Source organism: Saccostrea echinata, unplaced genomic scaffold (genome assembly GCF_033153115.1).
Source record: "Saccostrea echinata isolate AGI-Se365-2 ecotype Australia unplaced genomic scaffold, CSIRO_AGI_Sech_v1 ptg000001l, whole genome shotgun sequence".
Taxonomy (NCBI): Eukaryota; Metazoa; Mollusca; class Bivalvia; order Ostreida; family Ostreidae; genus Saccostrea; species Saccostrea echinata.
In genome coordinates this window covers 25,147,039-25,174,191 of record NW_026889750.1, presented here as the reverse complement: position 1 = coordinate 25,174,191, position 27,153 = coordinate 25,147,039, and the positions used below count along the sequence as shown (strand labels likewise).

The 27,153-nt window shown below is 31.3% G+C and overlaps 1 protein-coding gene across 1 annotated transcript in view; it reads right to left on the bottom strand.

The window, feature by feature from the left end:
* LOC133196138 (uncharacterized) overlaps positions 1-26,302 on the bottom strand; it is a 42,807-nt gene extending 16,505 nt beyond the window's left edge. The window contains exons 1-17 of the mRNA XM_061332074.1: positions 26,221-26,302; positions 25,798-25,998; positions 24,838-24,941; positions 24,475-24,604; positions 22,403-22,540; positions 22,085-22,173; positions 21,812-21,929; positions 19,733-19,914; positions 19,275-19,353; positions 18,049-18,167; positions 17,278-17,407; positions 16,844-17,019; positions 14,782-14,863; positions 13,987-14,104; positions 9,984-10,555; positions 891-1,094; positions 154-257 (exon numbers count right to left, since the gene is read on the bottom strand). Of these exons, the coding sequence (XP_061188058.1) occupies positions 154-257; positions 891-1,094; positions 9,984-10,555; positions 13,987-14,104; positions 14,782-14,863; positions 16,844-17,019; positions 17,278-17,407; positions 18,049-18,167; positions 19,275-19,353; positions 19,733-19,914; positions 21,812-21,929; positions 22,085-22,173; positions 22,403-22,540; positions 24,475-24,604; positions 24,838-24,941; positions 25,798-25,998; positions 26,221-26,278 (2,604 nt within the window). The 5' untranslated portion in view covers positions 26,279-26,302. The remainder of the gene's footprint in view (positions 1-153; positions 258-890; positions 1,095-9,983; positions 10,556-13,986; positions 14,105-14,781; positions 14,864-16,843; positions 17,020-17,277; positions 17,408-18,048; positions 18,168-19,274; positions 19,354-19,732; positions 19,915-21,811; positions 21,930-22,084; positions 22,174-22,402; positions 22,541-24,474; positions 24,605-24,837; positions 24,942-25,797; positions 25,999-26,220) is intronic.
* Between the last annotated feature and the right edge of the window lie 851 nt (positions 26,303-27,153).

Here is a 27,153-nt window from a genome sequence, read left to right as displayed (position 1 = left end):
AAAAACTATCATCTTATAATCTTAAAATTTTATCTATTGATTTCATTAGGAAGAAGAATCTATCTCAGAAATATATGTTTCTTGCAATACGTAGTGATTTATTTTGATTGGGTTTTTTTAACCTGTATGCAAGCATGTTTTCCTTAAGCTTACCTTTATTGCAAATCTAGAATAATTACTGCAGAGAGATTGGCACTCGTATACCGAAGGCCTGCTTAAACTTAGAAAATCCATGTTGTCTGGTATGTCAAAGCATCCTAAAAATAGAGCAAAGTTCTGAAGGGCAGTTAAAAACCTAGTTATGATGATAGATATATTTTTGAAGAATATAATTTTTTTTAAAAAGTCATCTTTGTTATATTGTTTTCTGGCTCTTTCAATGTCCTAAAGGTAATGTAGAATGCACTTGAGTCTATCAAAGATTTTTACTGATTCAATCTTAATTCGTTTCAAAGTTATCATGTTGTAAATTTTGCATTTTCCTAGTAATATCGGAATTTACAATATGATACTATTAATCTTACTGTATTCATTTGCTCTAAGAAAGAAAAAAGTCTTACTTTGTAAAAATTGGAACTCTCTGGTTAAAAATTATCGAGTAGAAAAGTAGCAAACATGATGTATCATATCCCTGTATCATTTGTGTCTTTTGAAATATCACTTCACATAACTACACAGCACCAGGCAAGCATACTTTTCTTAATGTGGTGTTATATCAAAGACTCAGTATTACATGCTAATTGCTTATGCTTCAACCTGAACTAAGACCTTCTGATTTGTATAGGAAAATACAACTGTCTAAATGTAAACTAGGGAAGTAGGAACTAATAATCCTCATTATTTAACTTAAACATATATATTCCGCTTTGAATAATAAACAAATTTCATACCAACAATTGTCAAATATGGCGTAGAAGAAATAAACGTATTCGTCCACAAATCTTGAAAATCATCACTTAAACATGATTGCAGAAAGGATCTAAGATTTGTTTGATCTAAAGTAGACAAATGTGCTCCAAACTCTTCCTCACAGAAGTTTCTCGCTTCAGTCAAGCTCATATTCTTTGCAACATATACGTATTCCTTTCCTGAAACTTCAAAACCTTATTTAGGTCACTATTTTGAAATATATCGTTTGAAGAATACATAATACATACATAAAGTTATACTTTAATATCACTTCACTTAACACATTTTTACGTTTAGACCTAGTGGTTTCTATTATTTACTGAATCTATTTTATGTTTCCTCATGCTGCACAATCTCACCGCAGCTCTGTTTTTGCTAAGTAATGAACAATGAAATCAACACCAATGTCGAGATGAAATATGTCATTTATTAAAAATGACGAAAATAAGAAATATATATACATAACATGATAGGGGATCAGACCAAAAGGTATTCTATTAGAATTGAAGAACATATCAGATACGTTTCTGAATTGAAGTATGAAAAATATCTTGTTTTGTACTAAAAGCTTAATTGTGATATATCTTGTTTTGTACTAAAAGCTTGTGATATATCTTTGTGATAATTAACACATGGCCAAAAGCATAATGCAGTTACTACAGTAGTATACAAATTTTAATGCTTGCCTTGCTAAAACATTTTATTACTTAGGAAATATTTAATTTACACCAGCTTTTAGATTTTTTTTTTCATTTTTGTATATTATCTGTATTAATTTTATTTCAAATTTTTATTTAGAAAAAAAGATTGCAGGCAAGAAGCAAGGCCAATAGATTTTAACCTATGCAAAACTTGTTACCCTTGTAAAGGTATACATAGTAGATTTTATTTCCCCTGCAAAAGTCACAGTAAGTTTTCTCATGAAGGAACTTTAACTTATCATCATCGTTTTATTTTCATTACAACAAAAGCAAATATCGTTATTTTCATGTAATGATTATATTTTTTTCTAATTTAGAAAAAAAGAAAATTTTACATATTATCAAAATATAGAACTGTGTATTTATTGTTTCATAAAAATGTTTCAAAGACATTAACAATTACTATGTGAAAGAAAACAAAGAATGGTCTCCGACTTCATTCTATAAAAAAAAATGACCAGTAAATAACTCCCCCCCCCCCACCCTTGACTTTAACTTTGTTTAAATTTCTGAATGACAATACGAAGACTCATTAGTCTTCTTATGTCCCTATCAAGTCTCAGAAAATGAAGATAGATAGATAGATAGATAGATAGATAGATAGATAGATAGATAGATAGATAGATAGATAGATAGATAGATAGATAGATTAGATATATATAAACAGGCTTGGGGTAATGCTAATTGTAATGGTAATGCATTGCAATGCATTACTTGAACTCGAAGTAATGCTAGTAGTGTGTAATACCAAGAAATGTGCATTACATGTAATGGTAATGTAATGCATTACTTTCCCCAAATCCAGAGTAATGCTGGCATTACATAGCATTACAAAGCATTATTTTGTATATAACTTTAAAAAAAAAAATAAAAATGGACAAAGAAAGTATTGCTTGAATATTTTTTTTATAAATGATAGAAATGAATGAAAAAAAGTTAACCTATTTAAATAAACTCTCTGTATCTATATAAATAAACTTTTTATTCTGTTGAAAGTACAATTACCACACATTTAAATTTTCACACTTATTACAGATAAAATTTAATTTCAAAGAATATTTCAAGGAGTGTTTTTTTTAATTTCTATTTGAAAATAATTCCGGTATGAGGTACACTAATTAATGTATACTGTAAACTGATAATTTCATCCTTTTGAATACAGTGTCCTCAAAACACACAATGCTTCTTAGGTTATGTAACAATTAAAACAATGTATTGTTTTGAAAAGCATTCTCTTTCTTCTGACTGTGTTTATGTTTATGAAACATTAATTGAGCTGATCTAGCTTGAGCTGACCATAGCAATCCATTGCACCTAAAGGAAGAGGAATTATAGAAGACAGGCATTCTACTTTTAACAGAGCAAAATGTACATATTGTCCAACCTTTTTTACAAGTTTGTCAATGTATTTAATTGTTGTCATAATTTAAGGTACTAGATCCAAATAATCTTTAAATGAAATTAAGTTTTAGTTTTGGGGAGGGAGGAAATTGCCTAAAAAAGGAATTGCTTTGTGACATCAATTGTCATACAAAAGTGCATATTGTACATGATTTATCTTATTGGCAGTTGAACAATTTGATCTTCCTATGAATAATAAAGAGACATGTTAATTATTTAGAATGTAATAAATACAAGTACTTGAAATCAAATTGATATATATATATATATATATATATATATATATATATATATAAAGCACAAAGAAATTCACTTTTTACAAGGATACCCACTTCCGCCCCAGCCCGGGGTTGAACTCTCGACCTACGGAATCTGTCTCCTAGCAGTACAGGAACAGCGCGCTAGACCGCTCGGCTATCTAGGCAAGTCAAAAAAACTTGCTTTCGATGCCGATGGAATTCTCGCGGCGCTTTCCTACACTACACGGTCATTGAGAATGGAAGTGAAATACAGTTATTTGGACATTAGTTTTATTAGAGGATCGTTACCAACACACGTTGTAATGAAATTAATCTTTATTTATAAAGCACATTTTACAACAACTCTTAAACTAACATAACTGCCCTAAGTGAAGAAATATTAATATAGAAAGCACAAAGAATATATATACGAAAATTTATATTCCATTGCTCTGTTAAAAATTGTTTCACTGATTGACTCAGGTAAAATTTTCATGTGTCTGGCTCTTTTGCTTATCAAGCACGAAGAAGCCTTTTCTCGTTTCATTTGTTCAAACCTGTAATTATAATATTTGATTTTGCTCCCTCCAAGGGATTTTATATTTTATAAATGCCAAAGGAAACATATGTTTAACTTTAATATTGACTTAATCTTGTTCATCCTCATATTTACACGAAATTCAATTAAATTAAATAACTTACCAGCAGACCTTATGCTTGCTTCAAAAAGGAAGATTGTTACCAGCGTACAATACATGTTTTGCCGAATATATCTCAAAGTTGAAACGCAAAGTCCTGAGACTTTAAGGTTAACATGAATGAATCTTCTCATGACAACCATAGATTGAGAATTTAAGTGATACACATCCTTCCAAGACGTCGATTATGCTACATTTTTTTTTCCTTTTATGAACCTTTTCCTGTTAAAATGTCCAGTTTCTTCCTCTCCATTAGGTGAGAGCACATGATTTAAAAATAAATTTGATACTAAGGGTCGTGCGCAAAGTATAGTTGCATCTCCTATTTCTCCACTTCGACAGGCACGGAAGGAAGTTTCGTTTTAAAGTTCATCAAGGGAATGGTATGAAGATACGTTGTTGAGTTTTAAGAATTAACTTCCGTTATCGCGCAATACTTTTTGTCCGGATCCTGTTTAGATATTTTGCTAAAGAAGATAAATTGTCATATTCAGGAAGCCTAAACTAACTGAAAATATAACAGAATCATGTAATATAAAATGTAATTTAAGGTTTCACTGAAGGCACATTTGTGTTTCTAGAAACAGTTTTAACAGTGGCCAAACTGTGTTAATGTTCCTGATTATTGTGACAAGTGTTACACCTCTGCAAATCATAGTAATTAAATTGACAAAAATAATGTATTTAATTAAAAGTTCTCAAAGTAAGAGATAAATGTAGAAATTAATAATTAAAATTCACTTTGCATTCCTTTTTTAAAACTCTATCACTTTTATCCACGCTTGAGTATTCAGTTGCAAAGTAATATTAAATTTACAGTCAAACCTCGTTGTCTCGAACTCGACGAGACTGATATCAAACTTCGAGATACTCGAGGATTCGAGATAACGAAGTTTAGAACATAAAGTAAAAGTGGTTGAGCATACCCCTGGTATTTGAGATATCGGAGTTTGAGATAACATAGTTCAGCTGTATTTTATTTAGAACTATGCTATTTAGTGTACGTTAGCATTCAAACTTCTTGTTGCAGGATTCTATGAGCACTAAAACTACTGGTTCCATTTTTCAATAATGATCAAGTCAGATTATTGTCTGTTTGATCAAAATAGCCTAGTTACAATGTTTGAATAATACTAGCTAGCACTTTACAAAGATGTGAAAAAAAATTTGTTTATTCCAATATTTCAGAAATTTCTCTTTTTACTAAAAATATCTCTATTTTGGAAAAATATACACATACATGTGTCTCTATTGGCAAATTATTAGATTTCTTTTATATAATAATTCAGAGAAATATATCTCTAACATATAGAGATATCTCTTTTTGATATAAATATATGTTAAAGACAATGAGATATACTTCATAAATGTCAAAGATATCTGAAATTTAGATGACTTTATTTGTCTTAAGGTGACTCCATATTCACACTTTCATGGGTTCAAAGTTTAAAAACTGCATCAACTATAAAAGCACCTGGTACAGTCTAATATAATAAATAATCACAGAAATTGTGTAGGCCGCGAAATTTTTGAAGATGCCAGACAAAGATATTCACGTTTTCGTTAGTATAAAAACTCTCTCTCTCTCTCTCTCTCTCTCTCTCTCTCTCTCTCTCTCTCTCTCTTGTTTTGTTTTTGTTTTTTTGTTATTGTTGTTGTTGCTAAAAAGCACTTTCAAAATCATCACTTAAAAACTGGTTCAAACGACATAATTTAAAATAAGCAAACTTCCAAATAATAGTAATTTCATGAGTATGTGTGAGTTGTGGATATCAAGGAAACTAATTCACAATACAAATATAATAAAATTAATGAAGGTATATGGATAAGAGTTATTGCCCTCTGCATATTTTTAAGAATAAATAAAATTAATGCTTAATTATAGTGCATATTATTTTCATAATTATTTTATTCCACAATATTTTAAATATTTTTTTAATCTTCCAAAAGATATATTTCTATTGAACACATGGTTGAATTAATAATGAAAGCTTTTGGAAAGACCTGATATCACACAAAATTGGAATTACATGTACCTTTAAAGAGATATCTACTTTTCACGATGAATAGTAGTAGGGCAGTCATTAGAAACTAGATGAGTGGAGACCGTTGCTATAGTAACATTTTATAACGTTCAATTTTTTTCAACTTTGTATAAATCAGAATGAGAAGTTTTGAACAAGGAAATTATTTATAATAATTATCATATTAAATAGATTACCAAATTAAAACAATACATTTTATTTTCACCTTTGCTTATTAAAAAAATACAGAAAAAGTAAATTGCTAAAACAAACTTCTCTAATTGAGAACACAGTAAAATTTAAATTAAAATAGATAAAGTATTAAACCATTAATTCTTCAAGACAATCTAAATTAGCAATATTTTACTGAACTTTTCAAATATGCTAATACTTGTCTAATAAAAGTACATCATTCTATTACTGTGACGTAAGAAGCCACCGCTTGCTATTGACGACTTTTCACTACAGCGGTAGTAAATATACTCGTACATCTCAGGTATCAGATGGACACATTCACTCAGGCGCAGATCATTTATTTCGACTTACATTTTATCAGATATCATATAAGAGTTCAGAGTTCATACAATAGATTAATATAACATTTTAAAAAGTTTTTTAAAAAGCTTTTCCCCAAAAGTTCGTGAGAAATTTGTATGAATCACTCTATTTTTATTTGTTATTTACTGAACCCAAACCTCGACGCTCATATACGTACAAAAATATTCCCTTAATTCTAGAATATATCACATCAAATTTGGATGATTTAGCCATGTAGTTAAGAAAATATTATGAGAGTATGAAAAACCTACAGAAAACACACAACAGACATACATATGATGCACAAACGGCAGGTAAGCTATGATGACATTATTTCTGAAGTATGATATATGAAGTATAAATAAGATGAAATACTCGTGGTGACAAAAGAGACGTCTTTGCAAAAAATGCCACACAAGAATTTTATTTAAAAGATCTTTAAGACATCCCTTTTAAACTATGGTTTCAGCATTGATAGGCCGATATTATCTCTTAAGGACGACGGACCTAATTCGAAATTTCACACCACTGCGCAGGAAACTGCGCATATGCCTTGAATCAAATTGAATTAATTATATATTGCAAAAGATAAAAAATTACATTTTTAATTGTTTTAAAGATATTTAAACGTTTCTTCTCAATTCAAAAATATTGTAAATATTTCGATTTATATTCATTTGTTGATTTTATAAATAAATGATTTATTTGGCCAATGTATTTTCATTGAAATTTTCCCCTAAAATGTGCCCTACACCTGAGTTTGACATGCCCCCCTGAAAAATCTAAGCCGATGACCCATTTATTTTTTGGCATAATTTGCTGGTAAATTGTCTTGTTAGTATTGTCTTTTAATATGAATAAAAATTCTATTGCAGATGTTTTTTTTCAATAATCAATCATACTCTACACTGGCAATTTCCCATTACTTCCTACAGTAATTATCGATTTCCATTGCCAACTTTTGAAACGCTCCCCATTAAAAATCTACATCGATGACCATATGATTTTTTTTTATCGAATTTAACTCACCAAAAGTCACTTTACCTCATATTAAAATTTGAATAAAAAATCTATTGCTGAAATGAATTAGGTCCGTCGTCGTTAATTATTTTATACGTTTTTTTATTTTTTTTTTTTATTTTTTGCATTTTTTTTTTCATTTTTTCCAGAGAAAATGAAAAAAATATTTTATTTGCAAATAAGATGCATTATGGTTTAAAATTTGCTGTTAATAAATGCATAATATGAATGTCTAATAGAATATGTAAAGAGAGGCTAGATAGACATTTTAATGTTTTAAATAAAAAATTATTTATGAAAATAAAACACATTTGTGAATATTTCTATAACCTATGGATAAAATCTTCATAAAACTAGTCACAACTAGGGAGAACATATTAGTCAATAATATTTCAATTTCATTTCAATTTCTTTTTAATACGAGGGGTGATCAAAAAGTTCGCGAACTAATTGAATAACTTCCATAAAAGAAATGAAATTAGGTTTTAGTGTTCATTATTTTTTAAAGTAGTCCTCTCCGATTTAAATGCACATCTGCCACAGTTCTGTCCATGCGCAAATCACGTGATACAGGTGGTCACGTGACATGCTCCGAAGCGTTCCGTTCACAGGATGTAAAAGATTTTTTCGAGTCTTATATTTCTTACCATACAAGTTATTTTTTATAACAAGAACAGTCAACTTGTCAAAAATGGCCAAATCTCGGCAATAGGATGGTCGGATAAGGATATCCTTTCCCGGAATGAGCATGGTGACCATCGCAACCCGAGTTTTCCGTCTTGGGAGCTTCGTTTATCCAATGTGGATATAAGGCATGGCGCCTTCTTTTTATCATATCTGATATGATTAAATTCTAAAGTAAACGATATTTTAGGGATTTAATAACTGTATTATTGTTAAGATATTCAACTATTTTTCTAACTGTAACTTGGCGGTCTTTCATATCAAATTGCTCAACTGTGGACACATCTCTTTCCCAGCTTGCTTTCACTGGGCAAGAGAACAAACATCATTTTTTAACCATCTCCCTTCTTTCACTAAAACAATCAATCCAATTAATGATTAAACTCCTGGCAAGTCTTTTGTCTTCATAAACTTTGTACAAAGTTATATATGCTATTGCAAAGGAATTTCCAAGATACACATTAAACTTTACAGCAGTTCGTTGCTCGAATACGACTGAGTCAATCATCTTTTGTCACTAGTAATCTACCTAATGACGTCATTTTCACATTGTGACGTCACAAACATGAATCAAAACATTACATAAAACTGCTATATATAGAACACATGTATGACTATATGCGTACCAAATTTCATTCTGATCTGAAATGTGGTTTTGAAAATATAGAGATAGTTCGCGAACTTTTTGATCACCCCTCGTATATGATTGTCTAACATATCATTTGTAGCTGTGATTTGTTTATATATATATATATATATATATATATATATATATATATATATATATATATATATATATATATATATATATATATATATATATATATCTATTATCTTTCTTTAATTTCTTTTTATCATGTAGAGTTACGCTATTTTGAGAGAATAAGACAATGTACGATTTACTGTTGGCCGTAATTAATTAGTGATAATTAATTCGTTCAATTATGTAAATCACACTTCACCAGACTACACCCGATAGACCGGACGCAATTCATAGCGCTCCGGATTTCTTTGTTCACAACTGTTTATAAACTCCAAATTAAACATGTAACATTGTAAATATTTAGTGTTTGGTAGTTTAGTAGTAGTGCTAGTTGTTTTTGCTTCTCTATTTCCTTTGTTTTTATGACTTCTTAACTTTTTTCTTTGTCCTGAGGAAGGGACAGGTTGTCCCGAAAATTTGACAATTATTATTGTTCGTGTCGTTGGTCATTTTTAGTGCTTTATATAAATTTCCATCCGTGACCTTGTATCTACTTAGTAGATCCGACACTTAGGATATACAGTGTTGTTGGTTTTTAGTGCTTTATATATATATATATATATATATATATATATATATATATATATATATATATATATATATATATATATATATATATATATATAAAATCCAGGTTTTGAAAATATTAAAAAATAATGTTTTGGTTTCATAAATAATTTTTCAGTAAAAAAAAATTAAAATGTTCTATCTGGCTTTTCTTTACATATTTTATTAGAAAAAAAAAATCTTATAAAATAATTCAGAGCTAATATCGGCCTTTCAATGTTGAAACCAAAACTCAACAGGGATGTCTTGGAGATCTATGGAATAAAATTTTGGTGTGGCATTCCTCCATAAAATGAAAAGCAGACGGAAGATGAAAGGTTTTAATGCAGTTGTATTTTTATATCAAACATTCTCGCTAATCATAGGCTTAGTTCAAATGACTGTTTGCTCTTAAAACAAGCACACATTTAGAAGTTAGTTCTTGAATACTCAGTCGGTACCATGTGTCGTTTTTGCTGCAGTATTATACACTGTTTCAATATGACATGTGCATTTATTTGGAAAACTGTAAACGTCATCTGTAACATTGAATCCTGCACGATCATACGTATTGTTTATATCCTGATTAATCTTAGCTGCTCCGTATTCACCCTCAGTTCCCCCTGTATGGTCATACGTATCATCACACAGAATTTGATGAGTACCATATTGATTGTCAGTCATGTGGCTGTACGTGTCTTCTTGAACTGACGTTACAATATTGTTTTCCTCGTGGAGATGGTCATAGACATCTTCCGATATTTCAATTTTATCAATTATATTGGTAGTTGACTGTGGTTGTGGACCAAACATTACATGTTCCTGGTTAACATATATTTCGTTTAAGCCCAGTCCTCCTAAAATATCGCTTTCGTTCGTGAGTTGTTGAGTGATTTGATTTTTGGAATTGATGTACCTTGAAGTTTTGTTTTGTATCATAAGAATATCGTCTGATTTCATGTACATTATATTCACTTGTTCTTTCATTGAAGAATTTTGCTGTTGTTCATATTGTGCTTTCATTGCTAATTTCCTATAAAAATAAAAAAAAAAAATATGTATTGCAGTAATGAAAAACAACAGGCCCATGGACAACATGGCTCATCTGAGCGAAAAAGCAGAAATCAGTTCGGTATTGAAAAGATTTAATTAAAAAATTGTCCCGGGAGAAGGGAGGGGGCATGACTTGAATAAAATTGAATCTGCACTACATGAGGATGCTTCCATATTTCTTTGACTAATCATGACTTTAATAGATTTTTTTATGATTTTCTCCTATATGATTGATCTTCTTTTGAGACCTTGCCCTACCCCTGGGGGCCATGATTTAGACACACTTTTATCTACACCACCTGAGGATGCTCTGAATTAATACGACCAATCATGGCTTTGCTGTTCTTGGGAAGAAAATTTTTATTGACATATCCTGGGGGTCATGATTTGAACAAACTTGATTCTACACTACCTGAGGATGCCTCCATGTAAATATAACCAATCATGGCTTTGCTTTTTGTTTGTATGTTGTTTAACGTCCCTCTCGAGAATTTTTCACTCATATGGAGACACCACCACCTGCCGGTGGAGAGCTGCAAAATTTGTCCTATACTCGGCACTTACGACCATTGAGCAGTGAGGGATCTTTTTCATGCCAGCATCTACTGCGGTTTATACGGTCTCATCCGAAGGACCGGTCTCCACGTCCCACAGTGGGATTCGAACCCGCGACGTAAGGATCAACTCCTTAATCCGCGACTCTAGAGCGAACGTTCTAACCACTGCGCCACGCGGACGACTCATGGCTTTGGTGTTCTTGAAAATAAGATATTTAATGATTTTTCCTATGTATTCCTTTGACAAATATCAATCGCCCATTGTGACACCACCCTACCCCAGGAGGTCATGATTTGAACAAACTTGATTCTACACTACCTAAGGATGCTTTCATATAAATATAAACAATCATGGTTTTTATGGTCTTGAAAAGATAATTAAAGACTTTTCCAATATATTTCTATGTAGAACTTTGATCACCCATTGGGTCCCCACCCTACCCCCGGGGGGCCATGATTTGAACAAACTTGATTCTACAATACCTGAGGATGCTTTCGTATAAATATGACCAATCATTGCTTTGGTGTTCTTGAGAAGAAGATTTTTATATATATTTTTACCAGTTACTCCAATGTTAAACTTTGATCGCCCACTGGAGCCCCAAACTACCCCCGGGGGTCATATTTTGAAAAAAATTGAATCTACACTACCCGAGGATGATTCCGTATAAATATGACTAATCATGGCTTTACTGTTTTTGAGAAGAAGATTTTAAAAGAATTTCCCTATGTTTTCCTATGTAAAACTTTACAAATTTGATCGCTCATTGTGGCCCCACCATACCCTCGGGGTCATAATTTGAACAAACTTGAATCTATCCTATTTGAGAATACTTCCACTTAAGCTTCATATTTTCTAGCCTAATGATTCCTGAGAAGATTTTTATAAGATGACATTATTTTTTCCAATTATTCGTAAGTATTTTCCCTTGGAAGAAAATATGGCCCTTCATTTGAATCAACTTAAACCAAGGATATTTTATGGCAAGGTTGGTTGAAGTTGGCCTAAATTGTTCTTGAGAAGACGTCGGAAATGTGAAAACGTTCAGACAGAGAGACGGATGCCGGACAAAATGTGATCTGGAAAGCTCACTTGAGCCTTCGGCTCAGGTGAGCTAAAAAAAAAAGTTAAAGACTTATTTGCACATGGATTTAGTCGCCCGCTTGGCATAGGGGTTAGAGAGTTTGCTCTAGAGTCGTGCAGTAAGGAGTTGATCCTTACGTCGCGGGTTCGAATCCCACTGCGGGACGTGGAGACTGGTCCTTCGGATTAGATCGTATAAACCGAGGTCTCCTACCGCAGTAGGTGATGGCATGATAAAAGATCCCTCACTGTTCAAAAGTCGTAAGTGCCGAGTACAGGTCTAAATTTGCAGCCTTCCGCCGGCAAGTGGTAACGTCTCCATACGAGTGAAAATTCTCGAAAGGGACGTTAAACAAACAAACAAAAACATGGATTTATGGAGGTTATAGATTAAAAAAAATATTGCATTTGAAAAGTTGCATCAAACAGCATTCATGTTCTAAACTTTCACTTGTTGTAGAACATTTTAAAGGATGATTTATTGAATATGGATCACAGCTCATACAGTTATGTTTGCATACATGCAATTGAATAATATATTTTTTTTATAAATCAGACGGTTGTTTTGATAAGATTTTCAAATTTCACCAAACATTCTGCGATGACGTACGTACTTTAGGGAAAAAAATCTGATCATTCACTTCTAAGGCATTGTGCACCAAAATACAAGTTACATGCACCAAATAAAGTTCAGTCAAGGAGTTTCTATTATAATGAGCCGTGCTTAACAAATTGAAAATTATGATATTCTTTTTTGTTTCTTAAATAAGCAAGGTTCACGTTAATAGGAAAAAAAATAACCAGTACTTACTTGTTCAACGAATGATAATAATTTTATTGCAAAAATAAATATATATGGCTGTAAAATTAAAATTTTGCACAAATATAAAGAGAAAACATACCGTTTATATAACATAAAGATGACCAATATGCAAATCAACACAACGAAGACAAACGAAATAACGGCGACCAGAGTGAGGGTAAGCATGTCTACAAGAATATAAAATTCAGGTCTTCATGGCTGGTGGCTCTTGTGGTAAAGTAAATATTAATTTCATTTCGATCATGAACTTTGATTAAAACCTAACAATTCTATTCAATATATTTCGTAATTATTTCGCAGATCTTATAAATATTTACATTCTTTGAATATGCATTACATGATATGCCGTGAAAATAATCTATGTAAATAATCAGCGGAGATCTAGAACCATGAAATGAAAAAATTGAAAAATTACTCCAACTTCTAAATAACATTAGATAGATTTATTACTTATATATATATATATATATATATATATATATATATATATATATATATATATATATATATATATATATTAAAGTTAGCATCAATTGTTCAAGATAATTAATTTATATGTGGAAATATAATTATATGAAATGGAACTCACCATAAGCAAGGGCGTTTTCTTTACTTCTGACATCAGTAATAACGTTACTAACTTCTGAGTATACAAGGCACTTCTCACACTGCTCTGATAAATTTCGACCTATTTTATTTGAAATATTTGATTAGGCATAATTAAATAAAAGTTTTTAAAAAAAACTAGATGTATAAATATCTGTATCTATAATTATAAAATAAAATTATAATAAGTATTGATTTAAAGTCAAAGTAAAAAAGATGTAGAAATTAAGAAAAACCGAACGATTCAATACATCTTGACTAGCCAACCTGAATCGTTTATGAAAGTTAAAGAAAAGCCAAACTCTTTTTAATTTTTAAAATATGAAGGATTTATTACGTACTCACGTTTTTCACAAACAAATGCCTTAGTTGTATTTTTGTTGAAAGTTTCCCAGACATATGAATGCATGCCATATTTGTATCTTAAAATCATCACAGCATTAGGATTTCTCTTCAAGGCTGAAAAATTAACATTTTTATTGTACTTTATTTAAGAGAATCATATATACCTGAGATTTTCAATGTTTATTTTTTCCTAATTGTGAAAAAGAAGTTTCACGGTTTCAAATACTAGTAAACTGACATGAGTTAATCGGCGATGCATGAAGAAATCTTTTTCATCAAAATTAATCTATTTTAATTTTATCTTTTTTAGAATGGAAAAATGAAGACTTTATTCATGTACATGTAATTATTTTATTTAGGTAATTGGTAAAATATAAAATCATGTGCACAGCATTGGGTATTTCATATTATAATGTACCAATTTTAGCTGAACCACGTCTCTGTGGCCTAATAATACCAGTCCATCTCTCATGATCGTCAGATAGGCAGGATGTGCTCGTCAAAACCCTGCTTCGGGAGTAAGATCCTAGATTCCTGAGGCATCTTTCATTAAAATTCATCCATGTATTATTGAAATCTAATGAAAAACGCAAAGTTATTGGATTTATACAATGAAAATAAAACATAAAATAAAAAATATCTAATTTTAGAATACGTACGTAGTACATATTTTTCATATTATTTTCAAAGTTTATTTTTAATCGATTAAAAAAATACATATTTTTGGAAGATTGTAAAGACTATAAAATCGTTTTATATATTATGTTTGTAGTGTTATTGCCATGACGTACCGTTTTGGTTAATTCTTATTCTTATGTCATCTATAGCAATATCTGCTACATTACTAGTTGGTACATTTGCTTCGATGCAAAGCTAATGCAAAAGAGAAGAAAAAAAATCATTTTTACAAATATACATTGATTTCTTTAACATAAAAGTAGAAATTAGTATCATGTACTAGGGAATTGTTATTCATAATGTTTAAAACCTCAAAAACTTGATCAAATCTTAAAGTATGAAAGCATCAGATACTTGAGAAGGTCGCTTGGATTCTGATAATAACAGCGTAAATCGTGTTGTCCTGAAAGGATAGTAGTTGTCTGCCAGTGTATTTAAGATTACTTAATTCTGTTATAAGAAGTCGAATATTATCGAGATTGAATCTGTTCGTTATTATCATATTTCATTCATCTACTACTCTTTTGCCCCGGAGATCATAACCAAGAAGAATAAAAATTATTTAAAATGCATCTTAAGGATAATAGTAGACCATGGATTGTATTGTTTAAAAAACTCAAGAACGTTTTTAAACAATTATTTCATACTTTCTCCTCAAACATACTAACATGAACAGACATAACATTCCAAACAAACAACCTGTATTTTAATTTGCAGACTCGACTCTTCCAGATTCTTCAAGAATCAATATATCCAATCTGAAGAAGAGTTTTAACTTTAAAGCATTTCAGATTTACTCTCTTTGCTTATCTTTATAATATCCATGTAATTTTGCGCATTTATTTCTCTCACTTCTTAATCCTTCTCATCGTCGTTATCATTTACATATTTTTTTAATCTTTTTATTAATCTACTTTAATGCACATTAATTAGAATATAATATTCTTATTTGTAAAATCTAACAAAAGCGAGATTTTTATCTTGTTCAGATAATTTCAATTAAAAATGTGACAGATATAGCAAGCAACAGAATAAATTCTACTGCTTCATGGATTAAGTTTCTCAGCTTGCAGTTGTATATGTACACACTCATTTTGCCAAAAAAAAAATGTTTTCTGCATACGATTAACAAGTGAAAGATTTACATCATCCACTTACTCTACCATATCCAACCTGCAGTGAAATATTTGATGTTCAAAATTTATTGCTATGTCTTTGGCTTCGCCAGTTCGAATTTTAATAAACATTTTAATGAATGAAGATTACGAACAGTATTCAAGCTCAAAAGTCCATGGGAACAACATAAATTGGGAGCAGCGCAAACAAGGACATCTAAATATATCAGAGCTGGGATCAGGTGCCTTGGAGGAGTTCGCATCCCTTCGACCGGTCAAACCCGCCGTGTGTTCCTTTTCATGATCGAACAAACGGAAAAAAATCTGTACACAATTCAGTGTGAAAATTAATGGTTTAACGATTCATACGTAAAACGTCAGTCAACATTAGACTTAACGATAGATTTTATTTGCTAACAATGTATCTGTATAGACCATAGGATTTGTAAAATGTTGAATGTGAAGATAGAGTCATTTACAAAAACATTTAAACAATACAAAATATATGCAGAGCAAAGAAGGACCTCTGAAAACAGAGGTGTGATCAAGTGCCGTGGAGGCTTTAGCATTCCCTGTCGATCGGTCAAACCCATGTCCTTCGTCTTGATCAGTTAAACAGAAAAATTAGCAGACAATTCAGTTTGAAAATAATCCCTAAGCAGTTATATGGAAAATAACTTGCCTCGTTTCAGAAGGACTTTTCAAAAAGTTGACTATAAAGATAAGTTAAATATTAAATTCCCGTTAGCGTTATTAAATTTAAGTTGCAACTGAATTGTATAATTTACTTACTGGCAGTATCAAAATTCATAGAAATTAACAAGTCTTTGCTTATGTTAAACTATTTTAGTGACAAATTCTTTTTGAAAATACAATCTGAAAAATTCTGAGCGGATCTTTGTTTAATTACTGGAATTATATCTCCTAAATAAATTCTATCATTATTTTGCACATAATTCTCCATACTCAAACTTAATTTGCTTTTTACTTTGAAAGGCTTCATAAAAAGAAATTCGAAGAGTTCAATTAACGTTCTTAAAATCTAATATCTTTTTATTACCTGCCACTTTCCTTCTATTGTTAATGTTCTGTTTATGAAGATCCATGCATTCCCTTCATTTCCAGTTCGTGTAAATATGATACGTTCATCTTGGATTTCATTTCTCAGGTAAACCTTAAGTGTTCTGATGGAATGTCCATACATATGATACCACATACTGAGAGTTATATTGACGTCTAGAAAACATAAAACAAAAATACAATTTTTGCAACATTTTCAAAAGTAACGAAATAATTCATAGTTCATTCAACATCTCAAACACATAGATTTACAAAACTTTATGGAATTATTGCACGAATTAGACAAAATATTTTTGATTAATATAGGAAGCGTTGTAAATTAAGCAGATTACAATCGTTTCGACATTAATTCGAATTGTCAGTTTCGCTTTGATATTCTTTCCAAACGGCGCTATAATATCCTAAAGAGCATACTTTCCAAATCAAACTTTGATATGATACGTGCTACGTCATTCCTTCTAGGTCCAGTGGCTTCAATATAGCTGAAGTAGTTTCCTTCGATATTATAGCTTGGGCCTGTGCCAGCCGTGGCTGTTGTACCTTCCTGCAAATTACATTATGTATTTTGTAGAGATGGATAGAAATAAACGCGTTCTATGAAGTAGTTGGTCAACGTAAATTTGAAGTTTAAAAAAGGCTACAGGAATATTATATTTTATATTGAATACGTTTATTCGTAGGATTGTGAATCAGACGATATAGATGTATGTAAGTTTGTATGTGAAAACTGAAAAATAGCAAACTATTACTGAAATCTTAATACCAAACATGTAATACTGCATCTCGATTCCTATCAAATGAATTGATATGCTCCAGTTGTTAACACAGTTTGTCCCTTCATTTGTCATGTGGAAAAAAAATATAAAACGATCAAGAAATCTCTTGAATTTTGTATTGCAGTCCTGTAGTTTAATTTCATGATGAAAACATCTTGATTTGTTGAATAAAAAAAAGAAAAATCTATAGTTGTATATAATCAAACCAATGTGCCAAAATAAAGACACGAGAATTCTTCGATAATTAAACTTCTTGAAGGATATTGCTTAGTTATAAAAATATATTAAGAATGAAAATTTAATTGTATTCAAGTATTAGAAGAATGTACTATTGTATGGCAAAACATCAGGTACAAATCTAATTATTATCCAAACTTTTGTTCTCTTTTTTTGAAAAATGTTTACTTACCCTTGTAATGGACCAGTCAAAGTCATCGGTAGTGTCTTGATCAAAGCATATATCTACTCCTCCTTCGAAGTTGCATTTTATCCCCCCTTTCATTTGTAGGAGTTTTGTTGTTGATTTCTCTGCAAAATAAATATTTTTCTTATTATAACTAATGTTCAAAAGATAAATCACATCAATGATTAAAAAATACTGCCTATAAGACTCTTAAGCAACCACCAATAATATAAGAACCATGCACTAGTAGTTAATGACTACATGTAAATATATTTCACTGATGAAAAGATACATTAGTTAAATAGCACACCTGTCGCCCATGTAAAAATGACACCTTAAAAGAAATGTGGCATTTGTGGTAGTTAATCCCTTTTTATCAAAGGTGCCTGTTATGGTTCGTATTATTAAAGCTGAACACGACTCGTAAATAGGCATACGCCATTTTCGATATTATATCTACGATACATCAACACCAGGGTATACTCTTCGCATTCGTTACACCTGACTGCTTTATTGTCACGGGTATCGGCGTGGAATGGCGATCCGTGTTCGTGCTGGTTATCTTGCATTACCTTTGTTTACATTTTATTGTAGTTACATGTATCTGTGTTTGTTTGTATACTGCACTGACCTGTACAACAAAAATTGTAATTTTCTTTTGTATCTTACTTTCCTGCATTAGATGAGGTATTACATTTATATTTGTCGCTACCGAGTGCTGTATAGCATACGTCCGTCTAAACCGGTGTCGACTGATTATACTGAACAGTGTCCAAGTCAGGCCCTTTATATAGGGGTCCTCAGATATAGCGAGAATCCGAACAAAAATGGCGGACACATTGCTTTTACGAATCATGTTCAGCTTTAATATAGTTTTATAAATGTTCTAAATAAAATACATATTATCCATTTTCTCACATTCCATCAGTTTCTGTTGTAATTAAGTCCCGATACTCTTACATATCTTGGAAGAGACATGAGAAATTCCGCTACACTAAATGTGTTAAACCATTATTCATGAAATTGAATCTAAGAAATATCAGATTAAGTTCTATTTTAGCTCAAATGTTCATGAAATTACCGATATACAAATAAAGGTTAATACTTCAAAACATTTTTTTTTTCAAATTCATGAAGTATGTAGCAAGGGTAGGTCAGACTTTCTGTCTTATTTCATATGCAGATAAAACTTTCATTTAACATCTTTTTGATATTTTTTTTCGGAAACTTACCACATGTACCTTCAATCATAGTCACATCATCAATAGCAAAAATCGACCCTCGACTGCCTCTTCTAGCTAGAAAACTAAGCTGAAATGGGCAAAATATGTTAAAACTGAAAAAAATGTTCGATTCTGAAAAGCACATTTATTATATTAAGATATATCATTTAGTTTATCTGCGCCATCATAATTAGTATAATACTTTTTGTGTTTATCTTTCCTTTTTAACTTTTGTTTACTATAAAAGCGGATTTTGGATATTATAACTTGCAAGTTATAAAAAGCGCTTCATATAATTTTTAATTCTCAATATCTTCAAGAAAAGACTCAACTGTAAGATCTGATGAATTTTTTTTTCAATTCATTGTCATCTATAAAAGAAAGTTCCATGCAGAACCTTTTTTAGAGGAAATTTTAAAGGTCTATGCTGGAATTGATTTTATGATTATTTCTTTAGGCAGACTTACTAAGAAATCATTCTCTATCCAGATATTTTGTTCTGTATATTTCCATTCCTCAAAATCTGAACTGGTGATATTGACTTGAAACTTCACTTCTTTTGTAACATTATTGTAAGTAATCACACTAAGGGATGCGGTGGGATCTGCTCTGTGGCTGAAGTACCAAAACCGTAGACACCACTTCTTTGCTTTACATATAAAATGATATACTAGTATTCGTAATCAAATAAATACACATAATTTGATGAAATCATTTAATTAAATTGCATGCGCATTTGTTTCCGGGCAGTATATCGCTGGAAATGTGCAAGTTTTTATTATTATTATTATATCATCAGAAAGATGCTATAATTTTGTGCCTTTCAAGTTTTTGAAATGCAATCCATTTGAATTTAACAAGAGAATTAAAGGTAACATTTATTTATTCTACTTTAGGTAAGTGACATTGAACGATTGACTTCTCTATCGTCTACTTCACAAATAAATTAAAGGCAACATTTATTTATCCTATTTTAGGTTAATGACATTGTACGATTGACTTCAACTTTTCTATCGTCAACTTCCCTTATTTAGTCATCACATGCATATTGAGTTTGTCACGTATCCCAGCTGATATCATTCTGAAGAGCATAGTCTACAAATTAACAATTTTTAGAACTAGGTAGTTTACTTACAAATACGTTGATGATACTGGATTTTCAGAATATTGATTAAAGCCAACATTTTACCTATTCTTTGGTCGATTTGGTAACCTTATATGTAAATACAATTTGTCATTGTGTCGAATGTTGACTGACGTTATTCAAACAAATTGTTACACGATTAATTTTTACACATTCAGTGATACGGGTTTCTCCATTTACCCAATCATGACAAAGGGCACACGGCGGGTGTGAGGTACCAGTCGACAGGGGATACTTACTCCTCTATGGCATCTGATCCCAACTCTGATGTTTTCAGAGGTCCTTGTTTGCTCTGTTCACAATTTTATTGTTTAATTGTTTTTTTTTAATGTGATCACTGCTCGTTATCCTTGCATTTCATTTTGAATGTTATGCTAATCCTTTGTTCGATTTGTAGGAATCCATTGTGAATAATCGCCGGGAGAACTGGAGAAATGTTACTCCTGTATGTTTATTTATTTATTGTTTAACGTCCCTCTCGAGAATTTTTCACTCATATGGAGACGCCACCACTTGCCGGTGGAGAGCTGCAAATTTTGACCTATACTCGGCACTCAGGGCCATTGAGGGATCTTTTTCGTGCCAGTACCTACTACGACACGGGACCTCGGTTTATTTATACGGTCTCATCCGAAGGACCGGTCTCCACGTCCCACAGTGGGATTCGAACCCGCAACGTAAGGATCAACTTCTTACTCCGCGACTCTAGAGCGATCGAACGCTCTAACCACTGCGCCACGAGGGTGACCACTCCCGTATGTAAAGGAAAGTATACAAATACTGTGTAACAACCAATGTATTAGAGGCAATTTGCTTTATCATCCCCCATACTCCACTGACCTTGTTTCCGGCAATTACATGTATTTCATTTTTCCTATTCTCTGTTTCGAAGATGTGCCCTGTGAATGTCACTTCCAGCCTAATGTTGGTGTCATATAGACTGTTACGGAGAGTGAACTTAAGACCCTGAATTATTAGATTTTGGAAAATAGATGGCAGAAACGTGAAAACTTAAAAGCCGTCTATGCAGAAGGATAAGAATCGAGCATTTGAAGAAATAGCTGAGCCCCGTTATTCTTAAATAAATTTTCGTATTTTATAAAGTAAGTAACTGCTTGAAGTCATACATTTGTTTAAATATAAATATTTATTCTCAAAAGCAATATAGCTCAAACTAGTATTTTGCTCGCCATTTTGGACATTGATTAAGCATGTTACCTCCCTATTGATATTCCAAACATTTGTTGGAATTTGATAAGAATGGTAATGATTTTAACAAAACGACAATGTATTAACCGTTAGCAATTTGACGGAAATGATAGTATGGGGCTGATACAAGGTAATATATTATCAAAGACATTCTTGCAAAAAATGAAAAATATTTTGTTTACAGATTTAGTACCTTGGAAAAGTGTATTGGAGACGAGAAGAGATGTATTCCCTCTACTGTAAGAGGTGTCATCAATATAGGCAAAATAAGATCCTTCGTATGCCTGTGCAGGGCTATTTCTTTCAGTTTTCTATTTTCAATTAAAAAAAAATAATGCCTTCTAATTTAAATAAATTCATACCAATTCGATTTTAAAAAGAAAATAATATATCCTTTTTTGTAGTTTCTTTGCTAGCTGTTCGAAAGTAGTTTCATTTTCTTTTCATATTTTAATATAAAACTTGCCTCATCCACTGTCCATTTAAAGTTGTCATTTTTGTATTGCACTAAAAAGCAGGAGTCACCCGGTTCAAAGGTACATGAATAATAGTCATCTGTAAGAAGTTAGGTGAAATAGAAAACTTAAGTCATATTTAATCCAGAAACTTTTTTAAGAATAGAGGGTATTATTCAGAAACAAAATAATTCATAATTAAATTAATCAACTCGAATTTGGGTTATCTAAGTGCCATAGTATACTCAACATTTATGCTTGGTTTACTTCCAGTAACACAATTCAAGTCCAGGAATAAAATTTGTCGTCAAAATGTAAATAAAACTCACTGCACGCTACGTCGTTTATGCTAGGATCATCACAGTTCCTTCCTGTGAAGGTGTAGCTATTGTTAATACACTGGTAGCTAACACACAAAGAATTAACTGGGTTCAGCATGGAATTTGATTCTGAAGACAGTCCCTGAGCTGCAATGTTTAAACTTTACGGTAATTATTAAAAAAAAAAAATAAGAAGAGGATTGATAAAATAGACATGATGAATCGTTAATAAAATCAGAGACAACTTCATCCGGGTATTCTATGTGAAGATTAAATCGTACCTCAAACAAACTCTTAAAACATATAACCTTTGAAATGTAGCATCGTTTACTGTGTGTAGAGAAACTAATTGTTCTCGCCTTTTAATTTGATAACTTTTTTCTAAGTGTAGTTCAAATTCTAAGTGTTATTTGTTTTGATTGTTGTAATAAGTAAAAATATTTTTAAAAATAATCAATATTAAGTAAAACTCTATGAGTTTGTACGTCCATGCTATAGCTTAAAAACTGTTAATTTCATTCCATCTTTAACTTCTTGCAATTTTTAAAAACTGTTCGTTTAAAAGCTTGGCTAGGAGTCAAACAATCACTTTATTCACTCTACTCTTAATGACAATAAAAGTTTGCAGAAAAAAATGAACTCCCATACTGTATTTTTGTTGTCACTGAAAGCCATTTCCTGCCTTGTCCAAAGTATCTAGCTGTGAATAATATATATTTTGCTACTGCGCTTAAATCTAATTAGCCATCCTTGAGAAATTATTTCCTTTTTTTAAAATTTCACTTTTCATTGTTGAAGATATCTCCCAAAGTAAGGGTTAAGGAGGGGTGTTCCAGACTCATCAACTCATCAAAAGTTGACTGAAGTTGAAAAGTGTGACTTTTTTCATTTGTTTGTTGGTAGATAAGGAAGATAAATCGAGATCTTAGGTCCAGGTCCTTTAATAATTTGAATTTAGGCACTTTATTATGTTCCCCAAACGAAGTTTGGGAACATATTGTTTTTACTCTGTTTCTTCTTCTTCTTCTTCTTATTATTATTATTCTTTTTTTCTACTTTCTTCTCCGGTACTTTTTTGTCCGGGAGTGTTCTCATAGAACCACTCATCCGATTGACATGAAACCTTTTTAGGGTTAATAGGCATGTTGTGTAAGTGTTCGGAACGAAGGTCATTTTGCGCGCACATGCATGCACGTGCGCGCGCGTGCAATGAGTGAAATGACTGATATACTTGATGAAGCCGTAACTTTTATATTTCTTGATGAATTGCTTTGAAACTCAAAATATAAAGATATATTAGTAGTCTAGACAAGATAACATGGTCAAATTAGCGTGAACTCACGCACATGCACGTGCGCTCTTCTCTGATTGGCTGATATAAAAATCTCAATAATTTCCTTGTTTTTTGACAAAATACTTTGAAATTTAGAATATAAGTATATATTATAAGGTGCTACAACATGTTATATAGGAAATTTCTTGAAAACACGCGCATGCAGCTGTGCTGCAATCTGATTGGTTGAAACTTTAAATGTCTATAACTCCCTTGGATTTCAACAAAACAGGATGAAATTTACGACATGGATAGGCACATAGAGCTCCTACATTATGATGCTATCAAAATTGAATGCAAGGCCATGCATGCGCGTATGCTGAATTCTGGTTGGCTAATACTTAAAGGGTTACATCTCTCTTATTTTTCAATGAGATTCTTTAATATTTAACACAAATGTATGTATTGTGAGACACTATAAGAAAATTAATGTGAAAAATGTAGAAAACATGTGCAAACACATGCGCTGAAATTTGATTGGCTAATACCCATATGGCCATATCGGAGTAGTTTTCCAATGAAATACCCTTAAAAATCCATCTATATTACAAAAGTATTGTCTAATTTATTGAAGCTTGTAGGGAATGGGGCATCACAAGGGATTGGGGAGCCGTTTGGGGAACATCTGTAACGGTTTCCGTTACAATTAGCACTAGTTTTTCATGCATTATACAATTGCAACTTGTACATGAATACCCTTTAGGAGTGCTTAAAACCATTCAGTTGTACTACATTATAAATGGCTTACCCACGCTGTATATATTTACATTATCTTTTCCACCACAGTACATATGTTCGTCACAAATAATATTACAAGGCTGTTGATTTTCTGCCAGTACGAAATTGGCGTTTTTTGGTAGGCATGCACATTTATTGTCCTGGAAAAAAAGAAAAAAAAATAGTACAATGCGTGGTAAACAATTATAGGTGTTAAAAGAATGATACATATCAAAGTTGAAAAGTCTCTTATTTAACATGTATAAGTTTGAGATAGATTTATTCAAAAGGCAATTCTCTCCTTTGTAACTGGGCATAAGTTTTTAATTAAAATTGTAATTGTTTGGGGTACTAGATTAAAATCCGCGTAGTTTTAGGGTAATAATACAAATACCGCTATCGCAAATGTAGGAAAAGTCCTACAGTGATACTGGCACTCTACTAACGATGAACTGTTCAAAGCAAAGAAATCCATATCTTCCATTGTCTCAACGCATCCTGAAAAAAAGGAAGTGTATCTTCAAAAAAGGGGCATAACATAAACTGCAAACATACAATAATGAAGTTTCATTTCTTTATGATTATTAATACAGTTATAATACTTTTGATTATCTAAGCAATATTTTAAAGAGAAATCATTTTAAGTATGGCTATCTTTTTTCATTTCATTTTTTTTTTTACATCTACAGTCCAAATAGGAAGTTAGTACATATACAATTGAAAAATTTTTCATTTAACTTCAGATGTTTTTTCTCGAAGCTTTCCCATTTGTCAATTGTTACGTATACAATTGTACAGATGCTCTTTACAATCCCAGAATTTCTATCCCTATTTTGTATTATTTTATCATATTTTATTTTTTCACCTTTTTACAAAATCGGTGCTTTCTACGCAAATCTTAATATCCACCCTTCCTGATACAAAAAAAACAACTGATGAAGTTATGAAATTTCTTCTTTTTTTTTTTTTTTTAGAAGTATATCGAATGCTTTTCAAGAAGAAAAGTACGATGTTTTGTCTTAATGGTGCCATTTGATTGATCGAGACTTAATTGATATAGAACAATTCTTTGTTCCATTTCATTACATACAGTTTTTCCATAATTCTAAAAATTGTCATTTCAAGAATATCAAGTTTTGTTGTTTTTTTTTGTTTTGTTTTTTTTTTTGTTTGTTTGTTTGTTTGTTTTTTTTCAAATTCAATCTGACCGTAAGCAGACACTAAATCAAACAAGTAACTTTTTGTGTGTTTAAAAAAAATCCTTATCAGCAAGTACGTAAAATCCTTACTCTTTGTTTTGTTGTTGTTGTTGTTGTTGTTTTTTCATTTAAATCAAAAAAGTTGATCGACTTACCAATAGGAGACAAATATGGAGTTGTATGACTGTAGGTACTTGTCCAAAATGCTTGAGAATCATTTTTAAGACAGCCTTGCAGCAAAGATTCAATATTATCATCGTCAAGGGGGGATAATTGTCCCCCTTTCTCTGCACAGAACTCCATTGCTTCAAACCAAGTTTTATTTTTGTCGACAAAAATAAATTGCTTTTCTGAAACTGATGAATACATTTTAAATGGCATAACTGTGTGTTTTACTATCAAAATAATTAAATGAACAGATTTGTAGGAAAGAAAAGGATTGGTTCAAAAATATATTTAATTGATCTTATGTTCATAATTTGTTATCAACAACAATCACATCTTAAATCCTTCTGAACAAGTTCTCTCTCTCTCTCTCCCTCTCTCTCTCTCTCTTACATATACTACATGTAACTTACCTGAATGTCCGAGGTGTGTCCCTTGGCAAAATATAATCACAAATATTGTGAAAAACATTATTAATGGAAATATAAGTAACAAGGATCAAGAGCCATTCACTTGAAAAAAATAAATTCCGTTTGAAAGGATACACTAACAAAACTTTAGTGTTAATTTAACACAGAGATCTCAATTTGTAAGTGTCATCATTCAGTCACGTATGTTTGAAAGAAGCCTCTATACACCTGCAATTTTAAAAGTTTGGAATCACTTATTTTAAAAAAGGAATTAAAATCACCGTGTAAATGAAAAACTCTCCTGAAATATACACTTTATCACCTGGCGACAGGTAACTAGTCACGGGAATTTCCCTTCTCCGTTTTTTTTTAATTCATAAAATAAAAGGTAGTGTAATTGTTTTACAGATCAGAAACGTGACCACAGACTATTTACAGCATTGTTTTATATGAACCATCTATCATAGTTACTTAAATAAAGTATGGACATCGTCGTGTTAAGAATCATCTTCCGTGCTCACGGGAAACCTGTCCCTGTTTAGCAATGACAAATACATCTACGTACTAGCAATTTTAGGTTCAATCTAAAGATGCCTCAAACATTTACTTTTTCGGACAGAGGTCTGAATCGAATTAACGATTTTTGAGATTTTATAAAAATAAAAATCTTAATCATTCATTTAAAAAATTAATGGGCTGAAAATGCATGTCTGGTTCCAGTACGTCTATACAAATCTTTTGTTTCATAAATGTGGGATTTTTATTGAAGTTGCAAATGGTGAAACAAATTGTTCATTGTTTATAATGGGATGTAAAGAAATATCACTTGATACATTCCATTCGATAGAGAAAAAAAAATAGCTCACTTGTTAAATTAATATAACTAAATAAATCACCATTCATAATTTTATCGAAGTTTTGAAGAGTGCTAACTAT